At 34.6% G+C, this 23,915-nt stretch overlaps 2 protein-coding genes across 3 annotated transcripts in view; one reads left to right on the forward strand and one right to left on the reverse strand.

Annotated features, from left to right (window-relative positions):
- The window catches only part of LOC120337274 (sterol regulatory element-binding protein cleavage-activating protein-like), a 30,552-nt gene extending 20,084 nt beyond the window's left edge, over positions 1–10,468 (forward strand). Inside the window, exons 19-30 of one of the 2 annotated variants that reach the window (XM_078116840.1) lie at positions 383–626; positions 1,654–1,740; positions 2,283–2,338; positions 2,907–3,221; positions 3,876–4,001; positions 4,849–4,943; positions 5,427–5,601; positions 6,428–6,549; positions 7,278–7,506; positions 8,116–8,225; positions 8,805–8,893; positions 9,578–10,468. In XM_078116840.1, coding sequence (XP_077972966.1) covers positions 383–626; positions 1,654–1,740; positions 2,283–2,338; positions 2,907–3,221; positions 3,876–4,001; positions 4,849–4,943; positions 5,427–5,601; positions 6,428–6,549; positions 7,278–7,506; positions 8,116–8,225; positions 8,805–8,893; positions 9,578–9,740 — 1,811 coding nt within the window. In that variant the 3' untranslated portion in view covers positions 9,741–10,468. The remainder of the gene's footprint in view (positions 1–382; positions 627–1,653; positions 1,741–2,282; positions 2,339–2,906; positions 3,222–3,875; positions 4,002–4,848; positions 4,944–5,426; positions 5,602–6,427; positions 6,550–7,277; positions 7,507–8,115; positions 8,226–8,804; positions 8,894–9,577) is intronic. The other variant, XM_078116841.1, reaches the window with a different exon arrangement.
- Positions 10,469–11,635: 1,167 nt separating this feature from the next.
- On the reverse strand, positions 11,636–22,771 carry LOC120338515 (E3 ubiquitin-protein ligase TRIP12-like). The gene is made up of 4 exons (XM_039406534.2): positions 21,892–22,771; positions 20,633–20,845; positions 19,535–19,791; positions 11,636–18,005 (listed from the first exon to the last, which is right to left on the reverse strand). The coding sequence occupies exons 1-4, from the start codon at positions 22,667–22,669 to the stop codon at positions 13,248–13,250; spliced, it is 6,006 nt and encodes a 2,001-aa protein (XP_039262468.2). The 5' UTR covers positions 22,670–22,771; the 3' UTR covers positions 11,636–13,247.
- Positions 22,772–23,915: the final 1,144 nt, after the last annotated feature.

Below are 23,915 nucleotides of genomic sequence, written 5' to 3' on the forward strand. Positions count from 1 at the left end.
TTTGCAATTTTCACATCATTTTATCATCTAAATTATATTTGTCTAATGAATCTGATTCAAATTAGAGCCTTTTATGTCACTTTTTCACGGAGAGAAATTTAATTTCACTCATATTCGAGAGACAGAAGGCCGAGTGGTTATAAACTGTGCATTCTGATCAAAACAGGTTTGCGGTTTATTACGCAGTAAAAAAAAAGGTGTTCTTGTCTGTATGTTTAATATTTACAAAGGTTTCAATCAACCTCATTTTTCAATGAATTTCAGGGTGAAAATACCAGGTTGTTTGGTTACAAATATCCTGGATAAAAAGTTCTTTATTTGTAACTATTTAGGGCACCACCATCTTGGTTTTTAATTTTATTTTATGTTATGTATTATACAGAAGGCCACAGCAGACAGCGTTCGTGGCATACAACACCTAAATCGAAAAGAACTCATCATAGGAGTGGTTCTGGAGGAAATATCGTCATTGAACCTAAATATGACATGACATCTCCTGATCATGCATGGGCATCACCTTTTACACCCGATATTATAAACGTTCGGCCTTCCATCCAAACTAATTTTGCAAGTTTGGAAAACGAAAAATCTCAGTTAAGGAAAAGAACTGGACCAGCGAATGATGCGTTAGTAGATGATTTTAACGGTTTTCTAATTTTCATGAGTTTATCTTCGCATATAAGCTGACCCCTAAAACGTCGCATGTAAAGCCGACCCTACAAATCGTAACATGTCGTACGAGTTGTAGCTGTTGGAATTAAGTTAGCATAATGTCATTTCGTGCGAGTGCGATCAGGTATAAGCCAAATTTTTGGTGCAATCAGAGTTATGAGCGTATAAGCCGCCCCTAATTTGGCAACTTTTTCCTTGAGTTTTGAACTCAACTTGGCGTATATGCGAGGATAGACATTAGTTTTTTTTTTCACTGTCATTGCTCTGCTATTTTGTTGACCAAAAGTATTATTCAGACTCATGTAGATAAAATTGAATTGGGATGGATGAAATTTACTTCTAGATCACAATTTTAGGAGTTTTGACTTCAAAAACTAAGGCATTTTACGAGCCTTATTGAGTTGAAACTTTTTGTCCAGATTTGTGAAATTTATCTCAAACCAGTCTTTTGGAGAGTTCAGAATTTTGAGTTTACACCCTAATTAATGCCAGTTGTTAGTTGATTTTCACAAATATATATTATTAACTCTAATAAAGCATGGTATATTGTTATTTATCCCTGCTTTAGAAAATTCCTCCTAATATATTTTTGTCTTTATTTGCAATATGGGGCTCCCGAAGTATGCGAACCAAGATGGCGGACATCGGAATGTAATATGTGTACTAGGTTAGGATTAGGCCATAATTTTAGGTATAAATACTACGAAAGGCTCTTGGCTAGTCTTCGAACTGATAATAGGAAAATTGGAAAAACATTATCGCCTAACCCTAACCTGTTACCCATGTTACGTTCCTATGTCCGCCATCTTGGTTCGCATACTTCGGGAGCACCTGCAATATATTATCTTGTGATTTATAAGGCATTGGTTTTCAACCTCTCATTTAAACCAAAATCTTCATGAACCAAAGCACGGTTTAAATATGGTCTTCTATTACTTAGAGCTAAATACCTTGACATGATTATTCTACTTTTCATGACAGTCCTTCTACATCAGCAACAAGTTCAGAACTAAGTTCGCAGCATTCATCAAGAGGTCATTTAGAACTGGGAGAGGGAGATGGAAATAGGTATTATATGTGTTATTATTTAATGCAGTGTTCCAAAAACTTTTTCACTGTTTGTGAATCTTATTTTTGACGGATCCCCATTCTATGTTCTATCAATTTCTGTGCTTAACCAATGAGGAAAGATAATGTTTCCTTTGACTAAATAAAACTTTCTTTTGACATGAAAGTCATACATACTGCCGTTAAATACTGATGGGCTGGTGGCGATTCGATAAGATTATGATCTGTTTGTTGTGTGTTTGTTGCGGACTCTGTGCAGTTGTCACCCCAGTTTGGAAAACCCTAATTCAATGCATTTATTGATTTCTTAAATAAAAATATGTTTTATTCAGCATTTTACAGAATTTCACTACATATTTCCAAATTTTTTTGCTTTTTATGACTGCCTTGCTTGGTGTTCATTATAACACTAAAAGTATTAGAACGTTTTTTTCAGCTTTTTCAGAATTCAAATAACTCTGAATGAAAATTATTTCTTGTTGGCTTATTTATCTGAGATATAATAATTGTATGGTATTTCAAAAACGAAATATTTATTTCAGGTTAAAAAGAAAATCTTCCGATGAAACTGATGGTTCTACTGGATATGATTTCCAAGGTAAAACCAACATATCTTACTTAGTTTGCTTCCGTGGTATTACATTAGTATTTTTTTGAATTGTTTTATGAAGCGTTGCCTGTCTTTGATGTAAACGCGGATCTGAATATATTGCTGCTGAAATTTTTATTTTTTTATTTTTTTCAAATGCCTGGTTGAGATGGGGCATGAGGTTTGACTCTGAGATATCTATCCCTGGCTTATGCGCTAGCTAATTGCTATATATATTCAATTGCATTCTTAGCATGTTTGTATCAATAATTCAAACTATTTAAACTTAAGATGTTAAGATGCGTTTAATTTTTGTTATACAAATCAAGCCGCATTAGACTTTATCAGCGTTATTTTACAATATGCATCCCCAATACTGATTATAACAGATTTGATCATTTTAAGCCAAAATCTAAACCAGGCAGATGAGAAATAATTGTTTTTAGAAAGTTGTCTGATTTTTTTTCCAAATTTTTTCTCACATTTTGTAAGCTACAGGATTAATTCTATTTAATTCATTGCAATTCATTCAAATTCTTATTTTCAATTTCTCATGATTTTGCAAATAATTTTGCAGGATTTGTGCAAGATCAATATATCGACAGAATTACTGAATCACTCATGTTTGGTTCTTTCACTCCTCCCCCTCAAGTCCTCACCTCCGTTTTATCTCACCCACCACTCTCAATGAGTAAGTCATTACCACCCCGTACTCGATCAACCTCAACCCCATCTCAATACGTTCACCCTTACTCAACAAGTATAAATGTGACCCCTACTACAGCGACGAAATCCTATAAAGAGCCTAAATCGCGAAAAAGTAGAAATGATTCGCTACTTAATCAAAGGGAGATCAGTGGTCGATATAGTTCACCATCTCCACCTAATTATGGTAATTATATTATTTTTCATTGTTCTAAACAGAAATGTACCTATATATTGGTATCTCATGTTCTTCGAGTTGACACTCAAGGACATTGGTATCTGTTGATGATATTTACCAAACTTTGGTATTGGCGTTATTTAGTTGGTTTTGGATCAGTATCGGTACATCTCTAGTTAAAAGAGTTTTTATTGATATTTCAGGCGTAGTTGTATTTTCAAACTTCCAAATTTGGGGTCTAACCTGTAAATTTGTCATATTTAGAATTTCATGCTTCTAAATAGTCATATAGTAAATAGTATATTCGATATTGGTTTTATTTTATATGTTAAATTCCTGATTTCTTGAATAATTCAGAATATTTCATTCAAAAATTGTTATTTGTCAGTCATTATCATTATACAATTAGACAAAAACTAGCTCAGAAAATTCTGAAAATTGTTTGCAATAAAAAATAAAGCAATGTTGTTTTAATTTATTTCATTGTCCGATTAAATCTTCATCGATATACAATAATTGTGCAAATTTCTCTGTTATAATTCAGAATTTACAATCTATTAAGAAATGTGAATTATATGATTTTGGGCATTACTACAATCAACATTTATAATTTACATTTCATTCATTTTTTCTGCATTCAAACTTTATAAAAACTTTTTTTAGTGAATACCAGCACGCATCGAGGATTATTTTTGGATGAAAACACAAGGAGAATGTGGGGTTCATGGGAGAGTGGTTTGGGTGTGGTTACCCCTAAATCAGGAGGAGGAAGCTGGGGTAGTTCACCAGGTACATTTTTGGGAGTCTCCTGTTCATATTAAAACATTGAGCGTTTTCGAACACACAGCTCTAGACGTTCTTTCGATTTTTTTTTCGAAGAGAATACCATAGAGAGCAAATCAGAAATTTATAAATACATTGATCGTTAATAACAAGCTTGCATAAGTCTATTAGCGGAAAGTCTGTGTAGCAGAATTTTATCAGCATCATGTCATGTGAAGCGCTGGGCTTCGGGCAAAACTGAGAAAGTTTGAAATGATATAAAATTAATAGCCTTGTAGAAGAAGACACTTCCATCTGGAATTATAATTATGAAAATTTGAAAGTGGTTAACAAAGAATTAAAGACAAAAGTAATTTTTTGTCCCAAAAATTACAATTTATTATAACTATTCCTACTACGGTAGGTACATTTTCTCTCCAATAAGTACTAGTTTTATTTATTATTAAACATTTGATCTCTTACAGCTTACTCTCCTATACAGTTAATCAGATTATAATTGCAAGAAAGTAGTATTCTCCTGGTATTATTTGCTATAGGCTTTTTGTTCGAATATGTTCTGTATCCATTTTTTTTGGGCTCCCGAAGTATGCGAACCAAGATGGCGGACATCGGTATGTAATATGTGTACAAGGTTAGGGTTAGGCCATAATTTTAGGTATAAATACTACGGGAGGCTCTTGGCTAGTCTTCGAACTGATAATAGGACTAAAATAAGGAAAATTGGAAAAAAATTATCGCCTAACCCTAACCTGTTACCCATGTTATGTTCCGATGTCCGCCATCTTGGTTTGCATACTTCGGGAGCACCAATTTTTTTTTATATACAAGTTAGCATTTTCTTTTTTTCGTACAGGCTCAACATTAGAGATGGAGAATGGACCTACAGTATGGTGCATGGTCTGTGTTAAAAATTTCATTGTTACTGGATGTGAGAATGGAAGGATTGAGGTAACTAGATTTTCTTTTGTGTTCGCTCTATTCAATTAACAACTTCATTATAGGAATGTTGCTTATGATTATTATAGTCAAAAACCTAACCGACTAACATTCAACAACCAACATCAAAAAATTTAGTTTTCCAAATATTAACTAGGAGTGAGAGTTTTTGAAATTGTGGTGTGGTTCTGCTTGAGCAAAACAGCAGCTGCCAATCTGTGATACTTCCCACATATACAATTACTATTGAGCAACACCTAAATACAAATAGGAAATGAATAATAAAGTTTCTTTCAAGCAGTAACTTTTAGGTTTTTGTTGAAAAAACAAACGACCCAGGAAAATTTCCAGACAACCCAATGTTCGAACCAATGGCAATGAATATAGTTGTTTTTTGATGCTTTTATGCATATTTTCTTTAATGTATACAATGTCAACTTCATAATAAAATCCTATATTCCTGCTTGTTATTTCAGTATTTAACTTTTTATCCAGATTTGGGACGCAAAGTCTGAGAGATTAAAATGTGCTCATGATGTTGGTAAAGCAGGAGTCTGTGGACTTGTTGCAGAAGATAAAAAACTCGTTGCAGCTCGTATCAATGGAAGTTTAGATTTTTTCTCCATGGAAGCTACTTTCTTTCATAGCACCGCTCCTGTTCAGTATAGAGGTATTGTTTAATTTAGAGTAGAGCCAACCTATTAGTATTAGCTAGAGTCTTTTTTCTTTCGTGGCCCACTTTTGTTGCACAAAAAAACTGTGGCACATTGATTTTCTCGTGCAAAGGAAAAAATATAAGAAAAAACAAAACAAAAAATTTTGCAACTTTAGACACTTTCACTTTGATTATTAAAATGAAAATTACCACTCAGTAGCAGATACAGCACCATCATCATACTACAATCAAAATTAACTATTTATCAATAACTCTAGCATTTAATATTAAATTGTCCCCGTTATAACTTCCCAAGATCAATTTTACTTAATCATTGCAAAGAACTGAATATAGGCCCCGTGAATATTATCAATTTGCTAACAAATCCCAGAATTATATCATTTGTTATAGAATAGGTCCTCGTAACGGGTCGAAGCATTTGAGCACCAAACGCTTAATATCACAGTCCTGGTGCACAAAACTAAGCCAGTTATAAGCACCATTAAAATAATAATATAATAATAATAATAATAACTCTAGCAATTTTTAAAAGGTTTGTCTATGGCCCAGAAGTGGGCTATGTTCCACTGGTTGATAACCGGTGAGGGAGACAATCAAGTTTTGTAATGACTTTGCCCAAATATCATGAACTTGAACATCCACTCATTTAGGAGTCACCTGACGCCATAGTTGTGTTTGATAAAATAAAAGTAATGGCGTGTTAGCATCTCATCTCGATAGATAAGATTCTTATCTAGATAAATAGGATCAGGTAATCCAGAACTAGATAGCACTTCATGCTGCTTGTTGTTAAGATTTTGAAAAATATGTTTTATTTCAGGTCCTCCCAGAATGAGAAATGACTCGCAATCATTCCAAGATATTTCTTTCAGTGATGTTCTCACTTTACAGTTGTTTCATACAGTTAAAACTGCACATCAGCAGCCTATCACAGTTTTTAAGGTAAATTGAACAAACAGTATTTTCGTTATCATATATATTTCTTTATTGCATAAAATATGGCAGCTAACAGTACTTATATATAATTTTGCTTGATTTAAAGGACATAATAACTCATTAATTCTGACTTATCCTGCAGCGCTTTTCATCTCTGGCCTGATTTTCCTTCGAAATTCTAAAAAATCTGTCGGTTTGTGAAATCGCAGCAGATACTGTCTATCTCTATTGTTATGTAACAATAGACGCAGACACTACTTAACAGAAAGTGAACGACCTAAAAAACCTATAAATTCAATATTACAAAAAAAAAAATTTACATTACCTTTAATGAGACCCACTCGCATATTTTACACAAAATATCAATTCTTGGCTTTATTTTGGTGATGGTGTGGTAATCAATATTTAGTTTCATTATTTCAATCATTTTGGAAATGAGCTTGGTGGCACGCTATGCTAAGAAAACACGCTTGTCATTGCACTTTTGATACGCTATGCTGCTTTATCAATTCAATCCCATGGTGGATAATTATGTGCGAGTGCGTTGCTGGACTTTTCACCGCCGGAGGGTGGTTCACGTACTATGGTTGGTTTTCAAGTCCACGCATCTGAAACAAATAACTGGTCAACTACTTCCATACCCAACATGGACTGGTAATCGGACGAGAGTCCGTGTTTCATCTCTGGCGGGATAATTATTAAAATCTTATCCAAATTTCTGTTCTCTTATATAGATGGCAATGGGAAGAGTACTTACTGGTAGTTGTGATCACACACTCAAATTATTCACACTGCAAGATGGTCGATGTCTTTTTACCTTATACGGACATAAAGGCGCAATATCAGCACTGTATATGGATCCTGGTCCTCCTGCAGGAGCAGCAAGTGGATCGTCAGATGGGACAATCAGATTGTGGGATTTGCCATCTGGAAGATGTTTGCACATGTTAGATGAACATAAAGGTATAGTTGATGACAAATGATTTTCCTTCTATATTATAATTGCTACTATCATTGATATGGTACCCATTTCATGGTAAATAGTTTTTTTTCCATATTTGTCGTTATGAAAAGAAAGATGATAAGATTACTATGACCAAGCAAAATTTTAAGGTGCCAAGTGGCAAGACTTATGAATATCAACAGTGACATTTCTGACTTAACTATTCTTAACAGATTATTGGTGAAGGATTTCAGGATTAAAAAAAACTGTTGTAACCTCATTATGTCTTTATACTATGTGGTTTATACTATAAGGGAAATAAGTTTTTGGTGTCTGTTTCGTCATAATACTGCCAAGTAAGGTAATTCCCAAAAAGTACAATTGGAGGGAAACAAATATGCCTGATCGCAGCCCTAGAAAGAAAAAAAATTGAAAACGAATTAATGAGTACAAGTACAATTTAACTCCATTGATTCTTCACAGCACCAACTGTATTTCCGTTTCTAGACGTGAGCTGGACAATCTTCTCTTTTTGGTTATTTTCAACAAATTTGGTAATTTTCATCCATGGCAACATTGGACTTTATCAAGTTTATGCGCCAATTTATAATCTTCTTATTTCTCCTAAGGTGAAGTGACATCCGTGCAGTGTTCAGACACTCATATCGTATCTATAGCACAGGATGACAAATTATGCGTGTGGACAAGGACTGGTATGCTGCTGCATGTCAGATGTCTGGTTAGTATTATATTCATATCTTATTTACTGAGCATCTTTGGACCATTTTACAAATCGATGTTGCGAATAAATTGTTCAACTGATCAATAAGACCAGTTCGCCATCTTTTTGACAAACTTCGCTAATTCCTCACCCAGTTGTTTTCAATCGGGGTTCTGCAGCACCCTGGGGTTCCGCCAGTACAGTCCAGAGGTGCCATGTTTGCATTCAAGTCTGAGCTGAGAGTATATTAATATGTGTATTATTTATATATAATCAAATACCTTTGTTCTGCCACTATTAACAGACTTGTTACGCTTTAAAGATCATTTTTTTTTGCCAGAATTAGGTTCACTAATATATACATATATATAGTTTATACAAAGCAGACGATGAAAGCCAATTAATTTAGTGCACAGCACAGGGGCTCCTTGAGCGTCGGAGCCATTAAAAAGACCGATACTGATGTGAATTAATATGGCTGTGAGCCAGTGACACTCGATTTGCAGTTTGGATCTTTTGAAAGATCAGATAATCATACATTACAGCTCATTTTTTCTTTGTTTTTATTCTAATATTTTATATCTTTATTTATTCCAGGACCCGGGCTGTTCTGGTGATATATGTTTGCTGGGGAATTCATGGTGCGTCACTGGTGGATTGGGATGTGTGTTGCTCTGGGATATGAGGTAAAATAGCTTCTATCTATATTATTGTAGACAGGTTCTGGATTCTTAAAAGCACAGATGTTTAATAAGATTTTGGTATTTGAATTGACTTGTAACTATTTATATAGAATATTTTTGATTTCAGTATATTTTAATATTCCACACTTTTCTGTATTTGTTTTAAATATTCTGACTCACATTCGAAGCCCATATTTTATCATATGGCAGTAAAGTGAATGTAACCTTTCTTTTAGTCCACCCTGTATAGCAGTGTTTCGAAATTGTGGGTCGCAACCCACTATCGGCTCGCCTGAAAATCTTCTTTGGTCGCTTGAGTTACTGAATTTATTTCTTGATAAATTTTATATTTGTGTTGTTCAATAGCAGTTGTAGATGTGTGAGAAGCATCACAGCGTGAAAAATTGTTAGAATTCATTCTGCGTTTAGTAAAGCCCTGACATGATTTCAAAAACTTACTGATGACAAGCAAGCGCAGTTTTCTCAATTTAAATTGATTTGGGGACAAATAAATGTAAAATGATTGTTTTATATTAGTAATCTAATTTGAGCCCATAAAAGCAATACATGCTATTTAGTATTCGAGTATATTTTTTGGGTCGCTTGAAAAAAGGTTGGTAACCACTGCTGTATAGTAAGTGATATTGCTACATGTAAAAATAAATTTACAACTACTATATCCCTTAGAAATGGAGAACTTGTGAGAAGAATCCAACTTTCTGATGAATCTCGTGGTCTGAGTTCCCGAGTTTCGAAACTTGTTCTTGTTGACAATCTTGCAGTAGCTTGTGACACAGGCAGGGAACTTCAAATTGTAAGGTTTCCTTCCGTGCTAGAAAAAGTTGACTGAAGAATATGGAGAGTGTATGTGGATTCTGAATAAAGATATGTCTTCACCATTATATTGTTCTCAAGCTTCTTCAGCTGCCTTCTTATATAATATATGCAACTTCAATGATTTACTTTCATACTCTTTATAGTATTTAATATAGTGGAGTATAGCTGGGTAATGTGTTTTTGATTGCTGTATATCATACGTACATGACAATAACTTTGAAATTTTTCAATTAATGGACATAGCAAAACAACAATTTATATTTAATTTAGCTGAAAATTTCAAAGTAATTGGCAATAACAAATATACTAATTTGATAAAAATACACTTTTTTTAAATAAAACTTACAATTTACTTTGACATAATAATTGATAATTTCTTAAGATTTAAATATGTCTCGTTAACAGAGGAAACCTATTTTCTCTACAAGGAACTAAATACACATCTTCTATTTTCATGTTGTGTGTGTGTGCTTTCTATGTGATTTTTACGAGTTTTGACTGCACTGCTTATTTGTTCGTTGTAATGAATTTATCGGCTGTGTAGAATTTAATACGATCCAAAAAGTTTGGAGAGCTGGAAAATAAATAAAGTTGCATTTGGCTAAATTTATTATTATTTGTTTATTGTTGCCAATACACAAGATGTTCCTGGACTTTTATTGAATGTTTGATACTTTGAATATTATCTTTCATTTTTTGCTTTCTTGTATTTTTTGAATGAATATTGCTTTTGGAATTGAATTTCTGTTTACTCAATGTGGTTTGGGCCATACTCGATGTTGACTTTGAGGAGCTTTTTCTTAGTTCAGGTTGAGGCTTGATTTGGTGTTGGAGCAAAACTAAAGAGTAGTGCGTCTCATGTGGCGATATCAGTTGTCGGCAAAACAACACTTATGTCAAGTTTATTTTGTTCACTTTATTGGTAATGTGTAATGCATATAATATGGTGTTGCCTTCGCTAACTACATTCATTGAATGTCCCGATATTTGGCAGATATCACACGTAGTCGATGTCTTAATATTGGAACTTGGTTGAGTCAGCGTTGATATGGATGCTAGACAGGAATCCTTTTACAAGCTGTGTAATGAAATGTGAGGGCATACTGAATTTTGAGTACACTTTAAAAAAAATTTGACTTCAGGTTGAAAGAAGTTTAGACTTGGACTCCACCTCGGAAAATCAAATTTTGACATCAAAGACATTATATGTATGATTACCCAATCAAAAATGTCTTTAGTTTTTTTTAAATTACCACCATTATAAAAGCCTGAAATTCTTACTGTGGCACCAGGGAGTTTGACATTTTCTACTCCAGTAAAAATGAAAACTGGCCGCATCACACAGACCTAAATAAACTTCATATGATTTGATTCTTGTCACAGTACAGCAGTGGTTTTCAGACTTCTTGATAGAGCACCTAATGAAAGATTCCAGGCACTGTGCAATAGTTTACTTGACTTTTATTATCTGAATTCTATACATTTTAAATACACATTAAGGCAGACCTAATACCAGCGAAACAAAATGATCTTTAAGTGTGAAAAGCTTATTGATATTGGCTAACCGAATAGGTATTCAAATATATTTAAACATTATACATATCAATATAAACTCTCGGACTTAATCAAAAAACATGCGGAACTCAACTGTGCTGACGGCCCAGTTTAAAACTATCGCTGTACAGTAAAGCTAGACATGCCTTCTCTTCCAAAGGCACAAATCACAGGCACAGTGGAGTAAGAATGCTTTTAGCAGCTCTAAATGTCCTAATGAATTATTTCATTGCCCACAGTAAAAAAATCAGTATTAAACCTTAATCCAGATTCTATCTTATGATAAAACATGGACCCAATTACAGCACTACCTCTATCACACATAATATTCTGCCAATCCCATCCTAAAACACCAGATGTGAGAAAACCTTTGTGCAGAAATTTTAATAAGCAACTTTGCAGTGAAACACAAAGAATCTATTTACAAAATCATGAAATATGTCGAAAGCTCATAGCTGTTCACCAAAAATGGTTCCAAATATTGAAAAAATCTTGACAAAGCACACAGTAGTTTTAACAAAGTACACAATCTTAGAATATACAGTTCTTCTCATAAGAATGGGGGATATAGTCAATGAATGGCACATTTGGAATACGGAAAGGATGTACTCTGTCAGCATTTTTATTTGTCGTCTATATTACAAAAATTGAGAATCGCAAATAATTTAGTTTATTCATTGACATTTCACACATTTGGAATGCAACAAGGATGTTCTCTGTCAACATTTTCATTTGTTGTCTATGTTAGATAAATTTAGAATCGCAAATAATTTAGTTTATCCATAGATATTTCGGTCAATCACTTTACTTATTGGATGGCATGCTCTGAATAGAGTAACATCGTAACATGCGAAACTTTCAACAAAAAGTCTTATACTTCACAAAGCTGTACTTGAACATAAGCAAGAAAAAAATGATATTTCAACTGAAATACTAAGAATAATTTATACAAAGTAAGGAAGAAAGAAGCTGTTACAGGGCTACAGAGAATGGAAATCCCCCCCCAAAAAAAAAACTGTTTCTATTTAAGATTATATTAAATCATCCAGTGTTTTGTTACACAGGTAAAAAAAAACTCACACAAAAATCTGGTAGAAGAAACATTAAATACAAAGAGGAAAAGATCAACGTATTCATTACTTACTGAAAAATTTTTAGGGAAAACTGAATATAAATACTCACTTATGGTGAATATTCATTGAATAATAAATTATTTGCAAATTATCAAAATAACAGAAAACAAAGGAACCTATAAATCTTAAAAGAAATCGCCAAACTACATGTGGCTATGTCCAAACAGTTTTTAAAATTGGGATATCTGTAGATACGCTAAATGAAAGAAAATCTAAAACAAAATGAAATTATTTGGAAATTTTGAATACATGAATTTTGCATCGTCACGGTGGCATTGATGCTACTCTGCGTGAGTGAGTATCTTTTACTTTTGAGTAAATTTCTGTAACCAAGTGATAATTAAAAAAAATGGTGACCTGACATGGTGAAAATATCAAACATTTTGGATGATAATCATACATCGGTTATATTTGATCACCAATGGTGACCAGCACCCGCTCAAGCTCAAAAAGATATGTAAAATAAGCAATAAGGCTACATGTCCATACAGAATGTAAAAATGTGAGCAAAACTTTGAAATATAGATATGCTTTCGACATGAAACGCACAAAAAACTGATTTGAATAACTTCAACACAGACATTTGCAACATGGTAATTGTAATATTAACCATTGTGGAGTGTACATAAAATGAGAAAAATAATTTTGACTAACCCCAAAAAACTTGATAAAATTGAATTATTTTCACTCTTATTTTAGAGTTGAGTTTATTCAGCACACAACACTGAAATCCCAAATCTTGAAATCAAATTTCAATGTTTACAATTTGTTTTTGAAAATCCCAACCAAAAGAAAATTTTAGTCACCTTTCTTTTAAAACAATCTATGAAAGTCTATGAAAGCAAAAATGATTTTTGGCCTTCTTTTATTGCAGTTTTTAATTTTTTTCTCATAACTTCCTCACTGGAGTATTCAGGCAGTTTAAGATAATTCAAGCATGTCATAACAGAAGGCAAATAATCGTCAATGTTTTTAGCGTCTTCACATGTTTTTCGAACAATGGTTAATCTTGGATTAAGAACGCGAAGTCCTCCAACAGGTAGATGTGGACAACCTGTAACGAACTGCAAAAAGTTTTGTTGTTCTGAAGCAGTGTACGAAGAAAGAATTTTATACAAAGACTTTACAGTTACGCTATTTTGAGTATAACCGTGGTCAGGGTGGCAAGCCTCGCTCAGCTCATTGACGTCCCATGGTTGATACCTGCATCCACAGAAAAGTTGGTCGAGTTCCTCTGGATAAAAATAGTTTAAACATGAGATGGGAAGAACGGAGTTAAAACCTTCTCTCAAAGCATCCATTTGATGTTTAACGCCTTCATGTAATGTCCAGTGTGTAATAAGATCGAGATATTTATCAAAATTGTGTGGAGTAACTGAAGTGTTTTTCCCCATTTTGAGAAGTTCGACATTTGGATAACCCGGCAAGCGCATGTCCAATCCAATATCTTCAATGGGGCATCCATCCATGGATAATTGTTCCAGTTTTTCGTGATCAGAAAAACAATGTTCACGTTCCTGTGCAACCACACGAAACTGACCATGAGAGGAAGCAAGAGAGGTATCCACATACATCAAATCTAAACTTGTGAAGCAGTGCTCTTTACCCAACAACCATTTGTAGCAGGTTGTACTTAAAGGTAGATCAACGAGCCTTCCATCCAAGAGAGCTTTCGCTAAAAATTTACCGATAAAACGATATTTTGATTTTATTCGTGAAACTTGGTTGTGTTTGGCAGCTCGACCAAGAGGCTTAGGGAATAGCCCAACATTCGTAGCAACGTACTTTTTGATAGAAGTATCTTTCGAGGGATCTGAAACATCATCATCATCTGACGGAGCTTCACCAGCTGGAAGCTCGTCTCTCCACAGACCGAGTGAACAGCCCTGTAACTCTTTACTCGTAAGAGTGAAGAACTCAAGTGTGGGACCAAGACCAGTACCAACCTCCTCTTCATAATCGACTTCAATCATTGCTCTTGAATGTCCATGATCAGAAATAATTTTTTCCGCTTGCTGGAGTAAATTTTTCCTTGATACGGAACATTTCTTCTTTTCAATTCGTGGCATAAAACGACTCAATCTATTACTATTATCACTGGAATGCGACGACATATTCAAAGCAGTGGAGAATTCTTGCGCAGCTCCCGTTTCCAAAAGATGTTGTAATGCCCGATCTCTTCCCAAAGCTGAAACCTTAAAAAGCAATTGTCGAACTTCAAACGCTAATAAGAACGGACAAACATTTCCGATTTCTTGTACCCATGTGCTTAATTGGCCAGTGATAACAACTAAAGGATCCTGCAGCTGATGTTGACATTTAGCATTGACTTTAAAATTGACGAAATCACTTGGTTGTACCAAAGATTTATCTGTATGTACTACATAAGGAGAATACAAGTAATACCAAAACCTGACAATAGCGTGAATAATGCGAAGTAAGCATAGTACTTCTTTGCATGGATCAGATGTAGAGAACTCCAGCGGAAGTTCCTTCGTTAGATACTGGTGTAAAGGATTTCTTGGAGGCATAACAATTCCATTTGACCAGACAGGATCATTAACTTTGCTTTTTGTAGCGGTACTTCGTCCTTGTTTCGAACCACGTTGTTTTTTAATCGAAGTTTTCTCTTTATGACTACTGTTTGAATTTTCGTCATTCTCACTTGCAAGCCTGTACATAATAACGTGGGTTTTATTCCAGAAACTTGCTTTTTCCAAAGCTCTAAAACCACGGTCTCTTTCATCTCCCGATAGGCCGTTACTTGACGCTTGGCCATATTGTTGCAACGCTTGATACACAGTAATATGATGAGGAACTTTATGGTCTCCAATATAGAATGCTAACTTATGCATAACATCTGGAGGTTTTCGTGCTCTACCAGAAGCTATGTCACCAAAATCATCCATACTGCTGGATGCTGAGTTACTTGCTGCACTTGATAATCTACTCTCAGGTGGAGTGCTCATAAAGTCCTCACTGTGAGCATCGAGATCAAAATCATTGACAGTGTTTTGCATGTCGTCATCAGAGTCGTCCTCCTGGTCGTCAACTTGCGATAAATGCATATGCTTCACAGGTTCACCTAAACTTATATTTGACGATTTTACGCCATATCCTCTCGTGACTAAATATCGTTCAATAGCATGAACTTGCACTAATGGATCGACTTTAACCGGACCTCCGAGCCATTGTTTAATACTACGAGAAGCAGGGTGACGTTGCAATTGGCATTTCAGCTGTTTCGTGCTTAGAACATGTAATATTTGAGAACTACCGGACATTAAATCACGGCTTTTGACAGGAAATTGTTCCATCTGTCCAACGCATTGATTCAGTTTTCGCACCATATTGAGAAGAGGCTCTGTTTGAGTATCATCAATATGAGAAATAGTTTGTCCGATAGGCAGCATACTCTCTTCAGGTAGGCCAGCAAACACAGATAAAAATTTCCGAATTCTGATATGTAACTCATCATAATCGCAGTTGGAAGTTTCATTCACAGAACTTGGCACAGTGAAAAACCGTAGCAGAGAAGTAACAATTCCGCTATGTTGAAGTTCAAAAGGTGATACTTCCAAGGAACTTATATCACACAACTGTTTAAGAGATTCCAAAACATCTTTTGCAGGATCAGACAAGTTTTTAGCAATATCTGTCAACTGATCTAAAACATTGGTTTGTGGATTACTATCATCTCTCGTTTTGAAGTATTCCAAAAATTTTTTAGCTTGGTTTACGATCCACTGTCGAACTTGCTTCATATCGGCGTCGCTTTTATTTGAAGATCCCGCTTCTGAACCACTTGATGAATTTTGCGCCATTTTGGATGAAAAACTAGTTTTACCAGATGATTTAGATGCACTACTTTCACTACTATCATGACCAAGTGCAGACGACAACGATTTTCCCCATTTACTTGGATTGAAGTTAGACAGGAAAGATGACGTAGATGACCTAGAACTTCTCGACGAACGGGTAGAGGATTTCTTTTTCGCACCCCCACCACCAGAGGCACCATTGTCTTTCCCAGACATGGCAGCGGCAAATGCTTTTGCTTTGGTTAATGGCGGAGAAACATCATCCGATGATGTCGATGACTTTTTTCCAGACGTAGAATTTGGCGACTTTTTTGTTGCCAGATTGACTCCACAAGCTCCATCTTTACTATTTGAAATCGCACCGGATGTTTTACTTATATCTGTAGCGGTGCCTACCAATGGGTGAGAGGGATCAGTCAGTTGTTTAACCTGGTGGACCACCCCTTCCTTACAAAACATATCTCTGAAAATATCGGGCAATTTCTGCATAATCATTTCTGATAATTGTAGTGCACTGACAATAAGTTTGATATCAAAACTTGAAAGCATTGAAGAGATTTGACTAGACAATGTTAGGTCGCGTAATACTTCAATCAATAATTCAGGCTTTGAAAAGAAAACCATTTTTTGCATGGCATGTAGACAGCTTTGTCTTACAGCTGGAGATCCAGCCGATGAACAATATACTTCATAAATGATTACAAAAATAGTTTTGACAAATCGACCGAATTCTGACATGTCTCTTTCAATATCGTTCCATTCCATGTCTGATTTTTTTGAATTTTGACTTGCTAGAGATCCGTGAGAAGAACTGTAAGCGACTCTGACAGGGACTCGTTGAACAAAACGAGAGGTTCCTGTATCATCGTTAATTTGTTGCATTATCTCAAAATCGATTGTATAAGATGAGTCCAGGGTATTGAGATTTACTTCATGTTCACCACCGGCATACGCGGATTCCAACATTCGTATTGCGTGTTTCGTATATGACTGCCATTGCCCCGTACCATCCTTCCATTGCCAGCTTACTCCATTCAATTGTGTATTTCCAGAAAAATCAGAATTATCTTTACAGGTTAAACTATTTATAGCAAAAAGTGGATCGTCCATTGGCAACTTTGGAAGCAAGTGTGTTATTAATGTAGTGATTTCGAATAATTCTTGTGAGCTTCGTGAGAGTAATTCCACTATTCCATTTCTTCCTTCTGAGGGTGTGCCACATAATAAATAGCTTAAAGTTTCTGCGATATTGCCTCGAATCAGTTCAACAACGAGTGAACGAACATTACGGCAAAGCACAGTCATGCTACGTATCACCATCACAAATGTATTGCTGCTTAGTACAGGTGGAGAAATGACGAGTAATTGTTGTAAATTTTTGAGCAAATCGTTTTCCGCGATCTCGGATAATATATCCGGTTCATATTGGTAATTGTCTATTAAACGTACAAAACAAAGACAGACACTTTCGACACATTTTTTATCATGGTGAGTGAGACGACTAGATAACAAAGGCAAACAACTTTTCACAAGTCTCTGAAATTCCTCTTTTGGGTTTGGATTGTCAGGAGAAAGAGTTCCAATTGCTGAGCTACAATTAGCAGCTACAGAGAGGGCTGATCTTTGTGCAGGCAACGAAAAGAAATCTATGTACAGCAGACAAGCTGACTGTCCACCGGCTGCCAAAATTGCTGGAGCATGACGATGAGAGAGCATATCCAAAGCTGTCAAAGACTGTTCTGCAACATCCATACATTGTATTACTTGAAGCTGGAGAAAGAAAATATGAAACAATATTAATTTATCGTATATACTTTTTCAGATGTTAGGGAACATTATCTGTATAAAAAAAATTTGTAATAATAAGTTAATAAGAGCATATATACCGTAAGTGTATTTTAATATATAAACTGTTTTCTATTAAAAAATATAATTCTGAAGATTTAAAGAATAATTTTTCTCATATGTATCATATCTCATAAGTATGTCCCAAAATGCTTATTCCACATAAAAAATGACAACATTTTTTGAATTTCCTACCATTATATAAAATAGAGAAATGCCCAGATATGAGAGAACAAAATAAATCAATATGGACCGATACAAAATTAAAATGAGTGAACAGAAAATCAACTTCTTATGAAATGAGCATGCACAAACAAGTGTCACTGCACATCAAATATATGAATATAATATTCTTCAATATGTTTGTTAGACTTTGATCAATACACGAGTTCCTTTTGTTTAAAAATACTTCAAGCTTACAAAAAATGGTAGCTCAGTGAGAAAAAGGCTCAATGTCAGAAGAATTTGGTATCATGAAAAATAAAATCATTTTTCCACATAATATGTTGATCGTGTTATTTTTGGAATTAATGGAACAAATAAAGTTGAATGAATTTCAAAAACAATAACATTTGAAAAAATAATAAGGGGAATTTCAATAACTTGGTCAAATTTAATCAGAAATCAATTTATGGTACTGGTATATAATTTGGGATTATTCACAGAAAAGGATTAGTTCAAAACCAGGAGAGTAAATAGTATTAATAGTAGCAATACATCCTATATTACTCTTTATTTTAGAAATCCAGCTGTTGGCAATTTACAAAATATCAATAAAACACCATGTAATTACATTATATACACTTATTTGTTTGAAAACAAATCAATAAAATGATCACATTATGTTGAATTTTTCCTTATGATTATGCTATCTGGCATTAGAGAACGTAGTTAACCAGGAACCAAAATTATTATTATACAGAAACGTTTGTTTTTATTGCTTTTATACTAAAACTACTAAATTTTCTATTTTTATAGTAAAATCATAAAACTTTAGAGCATGTTTTATCATTTCGTCGCAAAATAAATAGGTTATACTAGTGACATGGACCTGACATGTTGTTTATTAATTGTCATCACTCGCAAGTCGCAAGATAGATAACAATAGTGGATGGAGGATAATTTTCCATTTTTGGAGTTCATGGGCCCTCGGTTAGGAATAACTGGTTTGGGATATGCTGAAGTGCTGAATTATTTGGAAGATAATTCTGGTACCAATATGGAGATAACTAATTTTTTTTGCCTACTTCACACAAGTTGTGTGAAGGGACTGAAACCTGGGATCAGGGAGAGGGTATATTCACTGGGCTAACACAGAGTCCCCGAACTCGTATTAGAACAAAAATAAGGAAATTCAGAATAAAATTATGGCCTAACCCTAACCTGGTACACACCCAAAGGAGTATCAATATACCCACACCTACGAAAAAGAATACAATACCATAAAATATAACCTTTTCAAGAAGAATCGGTATTGCGTCTACTACGACAGCAGAAGAACGTGGTAGTGCTTCCATCATGTAGGTGAGACCACGACAAGCATGATTCATCAGATCGAAATTGTGTTCCATTTTTAAGAGATTAATAAGGGCAGGTACAACACTCTTGATTGGGAAGCCAGCGAGTGTGTCTTCATTTCCCATGACCAATAACTGACACATACCAATCGCAGCTTGGAGTTGACGAGACTCATCCCCCACTGCTTGCAAACCTATTTTGTTTAGAAGCATGAATAAATTTTAGAAAACAATTATAAATTCACCACATTCAATAATAGAAATCCTTCCTATTACCATATCTTAGCAAATCAAGATTACTTTACATAGCCCTGAATTTTATGTTTAATTCGCTTTTTGGACTTTTTCAAAAGTTTTTCTCAGCCCACTCATTCAGAAATAAAGAAGATTGATCTCTGAGCGAAGTTACAGGCGGCCAGGCCACTGAGGTACCAAGAACCATTGTTATAAAAAATAATTATAGTGTCAAATTGTACATTAGAAAATAAAGACCGACCTGAGAGTTGAAACAGTGCCATAAGTCAGAGTTTAATCTACCTAGGTACAAATCACACTTTCCCAACTTAGAGTCAATGAAGAGTGACCTGGCAGTTCCAGTACTCCAGAAATAATCATGCGTTCATCAAAAAATACTGAGTAAAAGAACTAGCTACTGCACTCAAAAGACAGTATCATTTTATAGACAAAATTTTTCTTACCTGACTCATTAAAACATTCACAACTATAGTCGATAGTGCTTTATTCAGCTTTTTAAATTTGGCTGTATGTATGACTTCAAACATTGCCTAATAGCCTACTTCAAGTAATTACCATTATGAAATAATTATATGCTGTAATTAATTCAGAAAAAGAAAATTATGGACAAATTGCAGATTAAAATGTTCTTACAATTTCCCAAGTCCTTACTTATACTTTTACAAGTAAGAATTATAACAAGACTTTTCATAAGGCATGACTGAAATCATACAACCTGGGATTGCGAAATACTGATGCAATACCAAAGTTGAAATGATAGTACACAAGAATAGTATCTACCTTGCAAATATTGTTGGGCTTTTGAATTCATGCCAGATCCCATGGAACGGTGCAGGATTTGTTGCATTCTGGGTCCTAAATTGCCAAGAAAGTGTGGTGGAAGTCCACGAGCTTCAAGCAGTGCTTGCAGTCTATTGACGTCAGAATCTTCCGATTCACTATCATTGTTCGATAATGTAGCCATAGCATTACTTGAAGTGGCACCACCGGCTTCTAAAAAATCATTTATTCATTGGACTTTTTTGCATTAACAGTGGCACAGCAACATAGGACATTTTTAACAGTGATACTGATGAGAAAGAACTGCCACCCAAGTTTGCCATCGATGAAATGGTCTAGACTAAATTGTTGACATTGCTAAGTGTGTAAGCCAAACCATTTCTCTCCACAAAAAAGGCATTTTGAATATATGAGCTTGTGATTAAGTAAAATTCAGAATAAATTACTTCATTATAAGAAAAAGCAAACAATGCCTTTTACTACTTTGCATTAGCCTGTAAATCTGTAATTCAATTGTTCATGCATATTTTATTATAATCTCATACTGTTATGAGCAAAACAGTGCTTTCTCTCCAAAAACCTTTTATGCAGAAAAACATGATTATAAGCAGTATTGGTATTTCAAATAATCATTATTTTCATGGTGAGATCAATTAATCAATTTATTTTGTTCTATTCGAGTAGATCTGTAAGTCTAAGTGACTCCTTGTTGGAATCGTATTCCATAGAGATGAGAATAGTATTCGCATATAGGCATGTTCATATCATTAACAATTATATTCTTCAAACTTAAAAATAGAACTACTGTTGCAAAACCTAATTTTGATACATATGAAACGTTTCATCCTAAAAAATTGAAACAAATGTAAAAAAAATATTCAAAATCGGGTATATTCGGTGTAGTAAATTCTATATTTCGGGAATATTCCAGAATATTATAATTTCAAAAATATGTCCCTTTGGTTAGAGCATCGGTCGCCTGACAACCGGACTTATGTAATTTGTGATGAAGTAGAAAGGCAGAAGTCGTTACATATTTTTTCTTTATACTGCAATATTAAATTTGTATAAATATAATGATTTTGCAAATTTCTTTGTTGATGGTCCAATTCTCAAAAATACATTTCCCGAATTTATTTGGAATAATAAACTATTAGGATTAGGCCATACCTGTGAGAACAAATTATTAGGATATGAACATGCTCGGACGATACTACCAAGTTGTTGTCACTACGGAAATACTAACATTCCAATCTTACCTAATGCAGAATCCTCTGCCGATTTAGATGTTTCCGCTCCGTCATTATCTCCTTCACATTTACTCGCATTGCCCGCTTCTCGTGAAATCTTTGATTTGCGCATTAATGCAGGACCAGATGTATCACTGCATACGTCTAGAGATTGAGAAGTATCCGAGGATCTTGCGACAGTGGGAGCTTTACTCCTCTCTGATCCCCTGTGGCTACTCGCACACGACCCCGTTTTGGCGTTGGAAGAAGTATTTCCTAATGACTTTTTATTGGATTTATGACGCCCTGACAAAAAACTTCCAATTTTTTTTTCGGTTAATTTTTTGGATTTCCCTCGCGAGTTTTCTTCTGATTTTTTCGATGTTGATGGCAAAGAACTATTAGAAGTTGACTTTGCCTTTTTGTGGAATATTTTTGACTTTGGCGAGGTGGATTTTGAAGAATCCAACTTCTTTGACGCAGATGATTTCTCCGTTAATCTATGAGGTCCGCTGATCTGAAAATCTGCCTCTGTTGTTACCTCAGTTCTTGTGACTTTAGATTGTGGAGCAGTATGGGGACTGACTTCTGTTGATCTCTTTCTGGGTGTGACTACAACACCTACAGATAGAGTAGTTTGATAATGATCTGTCTGTTTCGTAGGACGTGGTCGTAATCGTTTCAAATATGGTTCGGATTCTGGAAGAGAGGCGTTACTTCTTGGTTTGGCTGCTCGATATGTGGAAGCCTCAGAGGAATTTTGCTTAGTAGTGTACCCCCCCGAAGACTTAGCACGACGACTTGACATGTGACTGGAAGCTCTTTCCGAGCCAAATATGCATACACTGATGCAGATAACAAAAAAGACCAATACTTATCATAGGGAAAATCTGAAAAACAGAAACAATTGAAAATTATAAATTTTCAAATGAAAATTTTTTCAAAGAAAATATCGACGCATGAAATCCAAATTGGGCTAAGTCCATTTTTCTAGTTTTGAGGAAAACGCAAAAAACGTTTTTTTTTGTTTCTTTTTTTTATTTCTCCAATACCTTACATCGAGGATGTCTAGTTTTTATGGTCCACCAAAGTTACAATGAAGGCCATATTTAGATGGTATAAAAAAATTTGTGCTCCGCCCCAATTTTTTTGGGGTTTTTTTTTTTTGGACTTTTTGGCTCTCAATTTTCTGGACCAGAAACAATTTTATTGGACTTGGGGCCCCTTTATTATGTTATTGTAGAGGCTGGTATGGACATAGCGCTTTGTATTATATTTTTGAGAGAAGCTATGTCCAAAAAACGGACTTACCACAACTTACAATGCAGTTATTCAGAGCTAAGTCCACTATAGTAGACACAGCTCTGTTTAGTTCTCAAATGCCCTAGAAAAAGCAGGGTTATGTTTATGTCCATAGCTGTCTTGAGATCTAGAGCACCTAGACTTAGGCAAATAGACAAAAATGTAGAGCTAAGTCCAGGAAAATCAGTAATTGAAAAATGTCATTTTTTGGAAAACTGGACTTAGCACTGTTTGGTTTTGAGGTGTCGATATATATTTATCAGTATAGGTTACTCAATCCTTCCTCAGATTGTTGTAAACTGCTTGTCTGAGAAAGTCTAATTTTGACCTGACAAAACGTTACAGAAATACATTTGTGCTAGTATGCAGCAGGACTTTTAAATTACATAGAATATACATTGACTTCAAATCCTGTTTGAAAATTCACCTTCAACTGAAAATTATTTTTGCCTGTCTTAAGAGAGTTACTTGTATAACATTATGGAATTATCCAAACACCTTCATAAGTCTATGATGCAAGCCTTGCTCTAGAAAATTCCCTAATCCCTAAACAATCATGTAGGCTTTGTATAAGTCTTTCTGTATTCCCTTATGATATCTTATACCTTGTCAATCTACATCTTCATTATTACGCAAGTCAACCACATAATACTGTTAAACTACATTTTCCAGAATGTTTTTAAAGTACAGTGCTCTCCTGCTTTTCCAAGTTAACACCCCACCCCAATATAATACCATATTTACTCAAGTAA

Source organism: Styela clava, chromosome 10 (assembly GCF_964204865.1).
Source record: "Styela clava chromosome 10, kaStyClav1.hap1.2, whole genome shotgun sequence".
NCBI classification, from domain to species: domain Eukaryota; kingdom Metazoa; phylum Chordata; class Ascidiacea; order Stolidobranchia; family Styelidae; genus Styela; species Styela clava.

Excerpts from the sequence above, each read along its gene's own strand:
- LOC120338515 (XM_039406534.2), bottom strand. The coding sequence starts at position 22,669 with ATGTCAAGTCGTCGTGCTAAGTCTTCGGGGGGGTACACTACTAAGCAA. Across the intron at positions 19,792-20,632 it reads AGCCCAACAATATTTGCAAG|GTTTGCAAGCAGTGGGGGAT; the intron begins GTAGATACTATT and ends TAAACAAAATAG. Across the intron at positions 18,006-19,534 it reads TACCGATTCTTCTTGAAAAG|CTTCAAGTAATACAATGTAT; the intron begins GTTATATTTTAT and ends TTCTTTCTCCAG.